Source organism: Brachyistius frenatus, unplaced genomic scaffold, assembly GCF_029030835.1.
Source record: "Brachyistius frenatus isolate BFR_SWC_R1_liver_20210118 unplaced genomic scaffold, ASM2903083v1 Contig_17, whole genome shotgun sequence".
Taxonomy (NCBI): Eukaryota; Metazoa; Chordata; class Actinopteri; family Embiotocidae; genus Brachyistius; species Brachyistius frenatus.
The window spans coordinates 3,583,059-3,596,058 of NW_027210616.1; the positions used below are offsets into that span (position 1 = coordinate 3,583,059).

The 13,000-nt window shown below is 40.9% G+C and overlaps 1 protein-coding gene across 1 annotated transcript in view; it reads left to right on the forward strand.

Moving 5' to 3' along the window:
- Positions 1-12,841, forward strand: part of kdrl (kinase insert domain receptor like) — a 44,641-nt gene extending 31,800 nt beyond the window's left edge. Inside the window, exons 25-30 of the mRNA XM_069694388.1 lie at positions 563-662; positions 3,153-3,258; positions 4,980-5,104; positions 6,400-6,478; positions 7,009-7,109; positions 11,174-12,841. Coding sequence (XP_069550489.1) covers positions 563-662; positions 3,153-3,258; positions 4,980-5,104; positions 6,400-6,478; positions 7,009-7,109; positions 11,174-11,357 — 695 coding nt within the window. The 3' untranslated portion in view covers positions 11,358-12,841. The remainder of the gene's footprint in view (positions 1-562; positions 663-3,152; positions 3,259-4,979; positions 5,105-6,399; positions 6,479-7,008; positions 7,110-11,173) is intronic.
- The last annotated feature ends 159 nt before the right edge of the window (positions 12,842-13,000 follow it).

A 13,000-nucleotide genomic window follows, 5' to 3' on the forward strand; every position in this document is an offset into this window, starting at 1 on the left:
TTACATTACTAGAATACAATAGTTCCCAAAATCAACAAAACGGGAAATTGGATACGATTCATGTTATGTTTTCAAGGGGAGCTGAGCATGAAGTAGTCTTCGACTCTACATTAAAATTTTATTCTCAGGGTTATGGTTCAAAAGTAAATAAGATTAGTAGGGGCTCCCTTTTGGGTGGTAACTGATGCATTTGACAGATTCATTTGACACAGCAGCATATGTATTACAGCATTGTGCTTTTACTGAACATCCCGAGTGGACCATAGTTAAATAATCCAACCATTTCTAATCAAAAGGCCTTTGTATTTCATTTTTTTTCTGTTTAATTGGTGGTTAATTTTGTCATAAATAGCTGTTGTAGAATTTACAATAGTTTCCAAACAAATATTAGATATTTTTGTGACCGAGCACAGACAGAAAACTACATTTCTATTTTGAAGTCAACCTACATAAAACAACATCACATTAGGATACATGTATTCATTCAATGGACTGTGCGTGGTATTTTTGTGCACAACAGTTCAAATATATCCTGAACCTCTCCCCCTCCCTCCTCACCCAGGTGCCTCCCCGTATCCTGGCGTCCACATTGATGAGGAATTTTGCTGCAGACTGAAAGAGGGGACCAGGATGAGAGCACCAGAATACTCTTCCTCTGAAATGTGAGAATTACTCTTAACTACGCTTTAGTAAACAACAAATAAAAGTAACAGGGAAGTGAACTGCGTTTGTGAGCAATACATCACTGAAGGTCCTCATTACCAGTCCAATCCCTTAAATCTGACTTTCAAAAATTCAGGGCTGCGAAACCTTTTTTGTTTGTACGTCATTAAAAACAAACTGTCGGGTGGTTAAACTATGAAAAAACACTGATATGCCACTCTCAACTATTATTCTAATTATGTTTTTTTGTTTTTTTACTTTTTTACTATATCTCTATTTCCTAAAGCTCCAAACCGCTGGCTTTTTTTTTTCTCTTCTGTGAGGAGAAGAAAATAAAGGCAGCAGGTAAAAGCCTCCCATATCAATATGCAACTAAGGGGAGGCATTGTTTGTGTCTCCCTCTTTGCACCAGCAGGTCAGGGGTGCTTGATAAGAATCATGGGTAATCCTGCTCTCAATGTTTCAGGAGGAAACGTTAGCCACTGATTAGCTCTGCTGCGGCGCGCTTGAAGCTCTGAACCTGTTTCTGACTGACAGTGGCGCAGATGTAACAGAGCACCACATTTAAAGGCCATGTCTGGAGCCCAAGTTGCTCCTTTGAGGAGGTTGGAGGATTCTGCTATACATAAATATCTGTGGGAGAACACAGAGTCCTCTTCTTTGGTGTCATTGCTGTCTGTCAGTGATGCAGCTCTTCAAACTTTTCTGTAATAGGACTCCTCTGTTCAATGTGAAACTGATCCAGACCCAGATATCACAGTCTGAGCTCAATGTATGTGCATACGTTGTGTCTGGTTTTAATTTAAAATGACGCACATTGTTAAACTTCAGAAATCGTATTTGTTTTGAGAGCATAATGCTCCACTTCTGCTTAATAACACTGAAGTCTCTAAAGGTCTATAATTTTGAAGGATTTTGTGCCAAGTAAAGCTAACTGAATGAATTTATCATCTTCACAAAGCGTGATTGGAAATGATACCCAAAATCTAACCCAGACTCCAGGTTTCACTAAGAGCCAAGAATCTCTTGTACTTTCCATCGCAGTTCAGGCTGTCCATTGATGAAAATAGACCTGCCAGATTACATATTTTGCATTCTTACGGCTGTGAGGCCTGCCGCTAATTTAAAACCCAGATAAAACCCACCGATATCAGTTCAAATGGGATCCACAGCAATGCACTCAGACTCATTGGGGTGAATTGTCCTGATCCCCTCCAGAGCTCTGCAGTTGATCACAGGTGTTGTTAAACCCAGGTTATGACACCATGACCCTTATCCTAAACTCAGAATATAAGAATGATGAAAGGTTACTGGCGCCTTCATTCAGTTTGTGCCATTGCTGACCTCTATTCAACAGGAATGTTGTCTCCTGCCTGTTAATAAGACCACCCACCCTCCTCCTCCTCTTCTGATACATAGCAGAGGAATTTAGCGGATGCTGTGCAGAAAGTGGGAGTACAATAAATCGGATGCTCATTTCCATCCTGACACACTCGTTCGACCGGACGGAGTATCTCTGTTCTACAGACTCATTCCCCCTCAGACACACTACACTCTCTTAAGACCCCAAAACATGTTGGGCCATGCTATTTATTCTCATTATGGAGCCGGCAGGAAATGTGGTTTAAATTGTGCATTCATACAATTTGTCTACTTCCTCCTCAATGATATGCATAAGGGCTGTGATAATGCTCTCCACATCCTGTCACTGTTTGGAGGGCTACCACCTGGACGAGTATACTCTCCATTCATTAAGGTGGGAATCACAGCCGCTCTGCTGCTGTCAGCCCGGCCTGACATCACTGAGGAGCAGACACATGCACACACACAGATGGAGAGGAGGTGGATACAGCAGGAAGAGACAACAGCTTCTCCACGTCCTCAAAACATGAGATGACTAAATATGATGCCAAAAGGGAATTATAATGGCTGTATTTACATAAAATGTAAGCTTTCTGTGTGGAGTGGAGTGGTTGCTGCAACAGAAACAGGATCAGGTTACATCACTGATGGATGTCAATCAGTAGCACGCTGTGAACGTTATTTAAACAGCAGTAGTGGTGCTCTGTTTCTTAATTCCCCCATGAAATGAGGCAGGCCACCGCAATGGAAACTCACATAAAGGCCCTGAATTTTCCCACATGGTCAGAGACACTGACAGACTGTCAGAGACCTGACCGAAGCTGTCTTCACACCCAACACCAGGAGTGAGTCAGATACAGTCCGGGGGGCGGAGGATTACCTCAAAATAGAGAACAGTGTACGTCTAGATGACAGTTGATTTAGAGGAGAACCAGATGTGGTTCCTCACTGCAAAGACGTTGGTTTATTGAAGATGAAAAGACAAAGGACCACCAGTCCTGACGTTTTTGTTTTTCTTCCTGAAGGTGCTACGTATTACCATCCATCAACCCAAATATACTGCGATAAGAGTGTCCCTGCATTGTGTTGAAGGCGTGTGTGTTCACTGGTGTATTCTTTACTTATAGATATCAGACCATGCTGGACTGCTGGCAGGGTGAGCCGCAGGAGCGACCGACCTTCACCGAGCTGGTGGAAAGACTGGGAGACCTGCTTCAGGCCAGCGTGCAACAGGTAGGATAGATGGAGTTCAAGCTTCATTATGTGAAAACTGAGTTTATTATCATTAGTTGTATATGTTGATGGTGATGATGTTTTCTCACTAACTGACAAATACTGAAACAATATACAGTATTTGAAGTTGAAATCCCCAACATTTTTGTGCAGTGTTTTGGCTTCTCAGACTTATTTTAGCAATATTAGCCCCTAGTTCCGCAGAATGAGTCAAAAACCTGCAGATATTCAGGAAGAGTCATTGCTGATCAGAGCCCTTCAGCCCAAATAAGTTTGAGTGTTTCACTCGGGAGGACGCTCAGTGTAACTGAGAAGGGAAGTAACATACAACACAAACACGTGGTTCTCTTTGAAATGGTGCTATCCGCCTCGTAAGAGTAACCACACTTGAAAACACATGGAAAAACATTGTGATAATATGTGTGACGCAAAATAACATCGTCTGGTATGAATGTCACCAACAGTTTGTAGATTTTATACGGCTGTCAGAGGGCTTAACAGCTGTTTGTTATTATGAAATTAATTAAATGTACCAATAAGGCTTTTTCACAACAGACATTTTTACTTGTCAAAGCAGGAGAAGCACGGGTGTTACTAACACCAATAAAATTCTGATCAAGTGTCCCATTTAATCATGAAAATATGAAATTACTAGGACCCTGAAACTGAAGCAGCTAAATGGAACTCAGCCACTATTAATCGTCTTGTTTACACCTGTGTAGCTGTACCGTAAAAAAAAAAATCCCTCAGAGGCCGAATGACAGTCTGCCATTAGTGTCACTTTCTACAGCTGCATGTCTCATGTCAAGATTTTTAAATACAAAAGTGGATCCAAGCAGACTGGCTCTGAGATTAGAACACATTAATGCTTTGTAACCACTGAGATGGAGAATTTGAAATGTAAAAAATGACACATGATGCTTTTCATACGTGGTGGCGTATCTCACTGCTGCCAGGGAGTGAGCTCTCTGTCTACTTTAAGGGGACCCTTGAAGCCCGTTCGTCCTATTCTCCATTCAAATTAATATGAAAAAATACTGTTACCTCCATAAAGCAGTGTAACTTACACGAGGCCCTGAAAGTTAGAACAAAAGAAAACATTTTTTGGTGAATGAATAGCAAGATGTTACCGAAACAGATGAATGGAAATAAAAAGAGGAGCACTTTGCATCGACAATCACTGATGATAGAAAATGAGTTTGAACCTGAAGAAAACCAGATCATTTTTACTCATCAGGATGAGCAAGGCCTCTTCCTTTCACAGAGGAGAACAGGCTTCTTGTCCACATTGTGCATTAGTGCAGACGGATACAAAGGGCTCGCAAAGAAAAGGAATTATATTTTACTTCTGATGCATAGACTGCACAAAACTGTAGAGTATGCAGTCAAGTAATAAGAGATAAAGACAACCACACATCCCATCACATGAAAACTACAGCATGCTGCATTACAAATGAGTCCTTGAAAGCAATCTTCATGAGAAACAGTTCAGACTGACAAGTACGAGCAGGGAAAAGGTTTGACTCTCATTAATAAAGCTTTTGTTGCAGCGTAGGAAGGCCGGCCATGAACTGTGCCGCCTACTCCAACTTCATGATCGTGGTTATGGATTTATTAGGCATGACCTTGGTTTCTTTGGCTGCTCACGCCGACCTGTGCATGTATGTGTTTGTGTATCGCACACAGCATCAACCATAAATCTACTTGTTTTGTTGATTTAGGAGGGAAAGCACTACATACCCATCAACACAGCCTTGCTGGCCAAAGTGGGAGACCAGACTGCCACAGCGCAGTCAGAGGAGACACCCACTCGGCCCCTCTCCCATTGCGACTCAGGAGGCAACTGGTGAGAACATGGATCATTGTTCAGTGGCTAGTTAACATCCAACAGAGAAACTCCGATCTATTTGGACAGATGTCAGTATTTCATCTGTTCCTCCAAGTATGCTAACGATGTATCACAAGGGATGGCAGTGTTGGTTTGTCGGTTCAGACCGACAAGTTTCCACGATTGGAGGGATTGTTCAGACATTATTGGACGAATATTGACTTTGGAGATCCTGACTTTTTTTTTCAAGCGCCACCAGCAGGTTAAATAAAATTTCACACAGTAAATTATTTGAACAGCTACTAAAAGGTTTGGAACAAAATTTAACAAAGACATACAATAGTCTAATATTGTTGGTCTGAACTTCTCCGTTAGCGCCACTATGAGTTTGACATCTGTTGTTTTAAGGGTGTTGAAATTTGGCCCACATTCATTGCTCTCTCTGGATGAACTGTAATAACTTAACTTAACTTTTAATCTAGAACTATAAACAGGTTGAAATTATGTTTGTCCAGTATTTGGTTTTATGACTAAATTCCTTCAGAGCTAATAAACACAGCTGCACCACAGCACAGTCGCACAGAGCTGCTAGCTTGGCTGTAGACTTTTGGTCTTGTCTCAAATCTGTTGCGCTCTCCTTGTGAACTTGTTAAGATATTCAAAGGGAATCAGTCACCTTGTCTTACATACATGTAAACCAATCCTTTGACTGTTGCAGGCAAACAGCGCAGAGTCTGTTTTGCAAAGGAAATGCCTACATTTGTACTGAAAAACATCCAAACTAAGTATTGTTCCTGTGGCGCTCAGACTAAACGCAACCAGTAGAACATTAAGGTCTGACCTGAGGACAATGAGAACCCTGATTGGCAGGTGATAAGAAACATACACACGTCAGCTCGACGGTCGCAGAGCTTTCAGTATTGTGGCTCCTGTGAGGAATTTCCCCCAAAACTAGAGCCAGCTTTGAGATTTATGCCCACTTAAAATAATATTTGTTGAGCTCTTGGATTTTCACAGGTCCTCCAAGGGTGTTTATTGAGGAAGTGCTGAAAAGCAGTAATGACAGCTACCCCTTAAGTTAAATTAAGCTGCCGTTTTAGCCTCTGAGTGTTGAAATGCAAAGCAAACAACGTGTATTTTCAAAGTACAATGTCATAGATGCACCACAGTGTTGATCTAAGTGATTAAGTTCCTGTGGTTTTGTTGCTGAACTTTGCCTTCTCTGCTCCAGTGTAATCAACGGATTATCTTAACAGTAACAGAACGTTTTGGGGTATTCTGGAGTCTTAACTTGGAAATGTTTTTTTTCCCAGGAACATCAAGATCCGTCCCGCTAGTGTAAAAACCTTCGACGAGGTTACCATGGAGAACGGGACAAATGAGAACCACGGGGTGAGTTATAGAGCCTGAAACTAAACCAGAAACAGACACACAATGTGCACAATAACTTGTCTCAAACAATGCAGGAACAATTGAACTATATGAGAGGGTGTAGTTCCAATTTATGATTTATCTCTGTTGACTTGGTTCCATTATATATTTCTCATTATTAATTGCTCCGAGATCTCAAACACAACAACCTTTGTCCTGCCATTTTCAGCAGCAGCTTTAACAAACTTCCTCTCAGTTTAAAATCAGCTGAGTTTGTGCCACATTTACTACAGTGGTTTTATGTTCTTTTTAATTCATTTTTCTGTGTTGATGATTCACTGGAATAATTGTAATAAAATATTTGCACTCCTGGATTTTTTTTTTTTTGTGTGCACCTATAAAGTACTTTGTAACTTAGGTTTTGAAATTTTAAAATAAAGTTTCACGAACTTTGATTTCTTTGTTACCTTTTGATATATTTAAAATAGGATCAAAAAGCAAATTGGTGGTTTTAATTATTCACCTTCTGTTTGTCTGTCCGTCCTCATCAGGATCAGTCGGATAGCGGGATGGGCCTTTCGTCTGACAACATAAAGACACTGATGCGCCTCGAGTCTTTGGCAGGCCGACCTCTGAGCATCATGGCTCTGGCGTACGTACACCTCACCACAAACCCCCCCTACAACATGCCCTAAGTGACAAATGAACACGCACAAACACACAGAAAGGGAAAGTACCTGCTTGGAAACCTCCATGCTGTGCTGGAATGTAGACACTATAACTGTCATACAACACAAACACAGAGTTTCTTCTGGCTTAAAAAGAAGCCAGCGGCTAGTTTTCCCTTTTGTCTGAGGAAACCATGTGTGAGGGACAGCGGCACAAAGGAGAAGTGGGAGGGAAAAAGCTTGAAGGTGACAAACTAAAGGACTGACCACAAAAGCAGTGAGGTTTGGCTGTTTTAAGAGAAAACTCTAAAAACTCTTTGTTTTCACCGAGAGAGGCCTGAATGAGATACCTCCCAGACGGATTTAACTCGTGAGTCATGGCTGTCTGTTATAATGCAATGCTAAGCAACAAATATTCTCACAAGAGTGATGTGGACTGTACTCTAAAATCCTGTGGCGCATTTGATGACTTTAAGATGTGGATCTTGAAAGTATATGAAACTGTAGTAGGGAGAAACAAAATTCTCACTTTAGTGGAAAAAGTCAAATTTGAGTGAGATTTCTGTAAATCTTTTTCATTATGAGGGTCTCTGTAGGTGTCTTACAGCTTGCATGTTCGGTTTATCGCAGCTCAGTGGCAGGGTTAATTTACAGGGTCATACCCCTGAACTCAATAATTACACTTTAAACCTTCTCTCATTATTCTGCCACTCCCTGCACAGTAGCAACTATGAATACTCTTTCAAAGTATCGTGGCTCACACTCAGAGGATTTAAAGGAAGTGCAGCAATAAAGTAAATTGTCCCAAAGCGAATCTTCCAAAAATCCCTGTGAAGTCAAAAAGGAAAAGGAGTCAAAACTCATGAAAAAAAGACATGAAAGTGCTTATAAATTATTAAATGAGCGAACATGTAAACAACTGCTGGGAAAATATCTTCTGAGATACACTTAGTTAATGAAGCTCTCTGAAGTGCAGTAATTAATTTACAGCTCACCAGCCTCACACCCGCCCACTCATAGTGTCTTTTAGATCTCTAAGCTTCATCATTACTCTCATCAGAGCTGCTCTGTTGGAGAAAGAAGCAGTTCAAGCATCTAGGGAATGCGCTATATTTCAAGGGGAGGACTTCCTTGCTGGGAAGCCGCTCGATCACTGCCACCTTTCAACCTGCTGCTGTAGTTCTTTTGTATAGCAGTCCACCTGATGCTGGCCCAGACATCTCCACTCCTCCACCCTCACTGCTCTGCCAGAACATTTGATCAGCACTGATTAAACAATATTGCAAAGGAAGTTTTTCAGCATGATGTAGTAGATTTTAGGAGAAAGAAAATGTTGTACAATAGCTAATATCGACACTTGAAGCTGGACTCACTGACTGATATGAACCCTCAGGGCGTGATTTTCCAAATCTTAAATAAAGGGTACAAAATTGCGTGTTTATTCCAAAGGTTTTCACATATATTTGCACCCGTTTTGCAGGTGATTTACTAAAAGTAATTACGTCTTTGGTATCAGGTGCAAACCGCTCTATTTAAATGAAGTATTTGCGCGAGTTAAAGTGATTCCAGCCGTTTAACAGAACGACCGCAAAAGCAAAAGGAAATCTGATCCCATTGAAATGAATAAATAGCCTATAAATAAAACAAGAACAAAACGTTATGTAGGAGATCATCAGCAGATGAAATTATAAGAAGATGGCAAGATATTAGGCGGAAAAAAAAAATGCCATATACTAAAACTTCGGCAAATGAACAAACACTGATCAGCAGGTCCAGCTCTTTCTGTGATGAGCAGGTGACTTTTCATTCAGTGCCTCGCGAGTGCTCGGGAATCTTATGAAGCTACCTGTGAATTCTGCGGGACACATTCAGGACCTGTGACAGCACACCTGAATAACAGGACTGGGTGGGATATGCAAGCAGCGATACCCTGGAACAACCCGGAGGGAGGACAATGCTGAGTCGCAAGAAGTTTTTTAATTGCCGGTATTTCGTGGCTCCTCCTGGTTGTTGGCTGTCAATCATCATTCAGTTCATTCAATAACTCTGAAATGTCATCGCTGGACAAACAATATGTCTGAATATTTTTTTCCTCTGGTATCTCAGAAATGTTTACACAGGTGTAAAACCACATTCCCTACATATTCTTTTGGTTTCCCCTGCGTCTCCTTCTCACCATAATAAGAGCAGCCGTCTCTCCTGATGTGGTCACCTGATTAATACGTTCCTTTCAGTCATACTAAAATACACGCAATCACTTCTCCTATTTCTACTTTCAAGCTTAGTAAATATTGTTGCAGGTGCTAAATTGATCTATTTGCTTTTCCCCTCCCGGTATTTTGCACCTTCAAGTAGAAATGCCCAATATTACATATTTGTTCAGGCGAACACGCAAAATGGACAACGTGTGTTAAATTGCACATTTGAAAGACGCAATCCTCACTGCACGTCGTTAGTAGATCAGCGTCGACATTTCTTTGCAGGTGGTGGGAAGTTTTGCAAGTGATTTTACACACGCGAACCTTTAGAAAACCAGGCCCTTATTCTACTAACTGCTACAGTTCAGTGTAAAGTGATCCGACTCATTTGGGTCCTTGTGGTTCAATCGTACCGCCACCCTGCTGTCAGCATCAGCAGAAGAACACTTTTGTTAGTTTGTTTTGATGCCAGGTAGTTTACTCATCAGGACAACATTCCAGTAAAGCGTCACTTCCCCCCGGCGGGCACTGACCCTTTAGCCTCGACACCCCTAGCAACGTCCAAGACAATGAGGCGATTACTCATATTCTGGGAGTCAAATGAAGCAGAAAAGCTCAGGATGATTGATTACATCACACATTAATGTGGGAAGGTTTGTGTGATCGTTCAGCTTCACAAGGGGCATTTCTTAAATCAAAGGAAATTAAAGCAGCCCTCTATTGTGAGAGCGATCAAGTCAAGTTGTCCTGAAGAAAAACCCTTTATATTCCGCACAATACATTAGAGTGTGCAGCTTGTTGCACTGAGAGCACCAGTTTTCACCCTGATTCTCTAATTTTCTACAGTAAAAAGTTATTCTACCAAAATAATTTCAACAGTATGAAAAGTCTTTGCATAGGCGCTTAAAATATTTTGTAGAAAAGCCCTGAGGCAAATTTGGGTCCTGTGTCTTATTTTGTTCAGGATGTCAACTGATCATCATGTCACAACACACTGATTTGATGTGTCTGTTGTTTGTTTCTCAGTGTTTTTGCGATTAGGATTTTGTGTTGATTCATCTGTTATCCATTGACATGTCCGCATCTCTGTTTTCATGGGGAAATTATGATCAGGGCTGATGGATATTAGAACTCCAGCTAGTGATTGTTTTCTTTTGTTGCTTAATAAATGAGTCTTTCGTCTGTAAGATGTCAAAAATGGTGAAAATGTCTGACTGAATTTCTCCGAGCCTTAATGTGACATCTTGCTTTGTCCAACCAACCAAACAATATTCAATTTATAAAGCTATAAAACACATTTGAGAAGCTGAAACCAGAAAGTATTTGGCATTTTTACTATTAAAAAGGGAAAAGTTTATTCCATCCATTATCTATACCCGCTTTATCCTGAACAGGGTTAAAGAAAGAAAGACCAGTCACGCTCTCATTCACACCTCAGGGCAATTTGTAGAATCACTAATTAACCTGAGATGCATGTTTTTTGGATGGTGGGAAGAAGCCAGATTATCCGGAGAGAACCCACACAGGGACAGGGAGAACATGCAAACTCCACACAGAAAAGCCCGGATTTGAACCCAGAACCTTTTTGCTGTGAGGCAATAAATGATTGATCTACTTTTTGCTTCAAGTGTAACTGATGTGGTTCAAATTTGCCATCATAACAGATGAAATAGGCACTTTTGTTTGAAATTTGAATCTGATTTTTGTTGTTTCAGTGACAAATTATTATTTATTGTTTGGTTGCCTTGAGTTGCCTGTTTAAAGAACTATGTATTTTGACATAAATTGTGTGGAAGTTAAGTTGGTGATATTAATCTGCCATATTAAAATTGCACGTCTTTGTGTTTCAGGATGAAGGCAGTGAGTAAAAGTAAAGAGTCTGTGCTGAGTGACGCGGAGAAAGAGAAGTTCCCGCCTACAGTTCAGCCTCTAGACTTCAGTCTGGATGACTCGGCCCTGGACGCCGGCCTGGAGTGTCACAGCCCGCCGCCTGACTACAACTACGTGGTGCGCTACTCCACCCCCCCTGTTTAACCTCCTGTTTTTGCCCTCGGAGGATCCAAGACTGTTAGCCTCAAGGCCTTTTGCTTTGTTTTCCTCTGTTTTTGACTCTTATCTCCAGACTGTTCTGTAGCAACGTTTGAGAGGAAAACACGAGATTCCTTCTCCAATTAATCAACTTTTCATCTTCTAGCTTCCAGAGCGTCAACTGTGCAACAAAAGGAAACCTGTAGACTTTTGATTCCTTTCCAGGTTTCAGACGTAGGTGTTAATGCTGCTGGTCCGTTCCACATTCACTGTAATATGTCAAACAGCTGAAAACAGCCTCAGGTATTTCTTTGATCTACTGTGAAACAAATGAGTCTTTACCACAGATCTGAACAAACTACAACATTTGATGATTAAGAGTAATAGCTAGAACAGAAAAGAGAAGATTGCCAAAGGTGTTCAAAAGGTTTTTATATGTTTGAATATTATTTTTTTTTAAAGTGAAAACCGGAAAGTAAAAAAGTTAAGAAGAATCTGATTTTGTAATGTGGCTGCATAGGTCCATGTGAAGATTCTGTTTTGCTCAATGCAAAAAGCAGATGAGACAAAAATTAATTATAAAAACTCTCTTATTTGAGGTCACTGCTTCTTTAATTTCATAAAAGTTTCAGCTCAACTAACTCAGGTTGACCTAGAGTGGCAGAGGAGAGGAGCACTCTGAACTGATCAGAGGTTTTTTTTAAGGTCTCTTTAGGTTTTGGAAAATCACAGGTTAATGGAGGTTAATGGAGGAAACAGGGTAGAGCCGAGAGTAAGACAGCTTCACATTTAACGTCACAGCTCCACCATGAAAGCATTTGAATGAGGAGTTACTGTATTTGTAGACTCCTTCTCTTGTCCCAGTCTGACATTGAAGAAACGCTGTGTTGGTTTTGTCGGTCAAACTAAAAAGAAATTGCTCCAGATTTGTGGGTTTTCTTGTGTTCAACTTTAGCTCGAAACACGAACAAGACTTCCTAGAAACAGTTTATTCAAAAAGCACTCGTAAAATTAATTTATATAGATTGTAAACACTGTCACTTAGTAATCTGTTGCTCATTTAGTTAACCAAAGGATTTTTCAGCTCAGTCTTCCTGATGTCAACATGTAATATCTGAGTGTTTCATTCCAGACTTATATGCTGTTTGTGCTGCTGTATTCACTGATAGTAAAGCTGAGGGAGCGACAGGAATGAGGGATATTCTTTTGCCAGTAAAGCTTGCCGGGCAGGCTACGGAAACCCTAGTTGTGTGTGGAGGTGGCATCAGTACATCATTTGTTAACATGTGAACCCTCCATGTTGTTACCATTTTTTTGTTTTTGTAATACAAGTCAAACTGAAAGTGCTGTGGATCAAATCCTTCAGTCACACTTGTATTAGCACACACACACAGACACAGACACACACACACACACACACACACACACACACACACACACACACACACACACACACACACACACACACACACACACACACACACACACACACACACACACACACACACACACACACACACACACACACACACACACACACACACACACACACACACACACACACACACACACACACACACACACACACACACACACACACACACACACACACACACACACACACACACACACACACACACACACACACA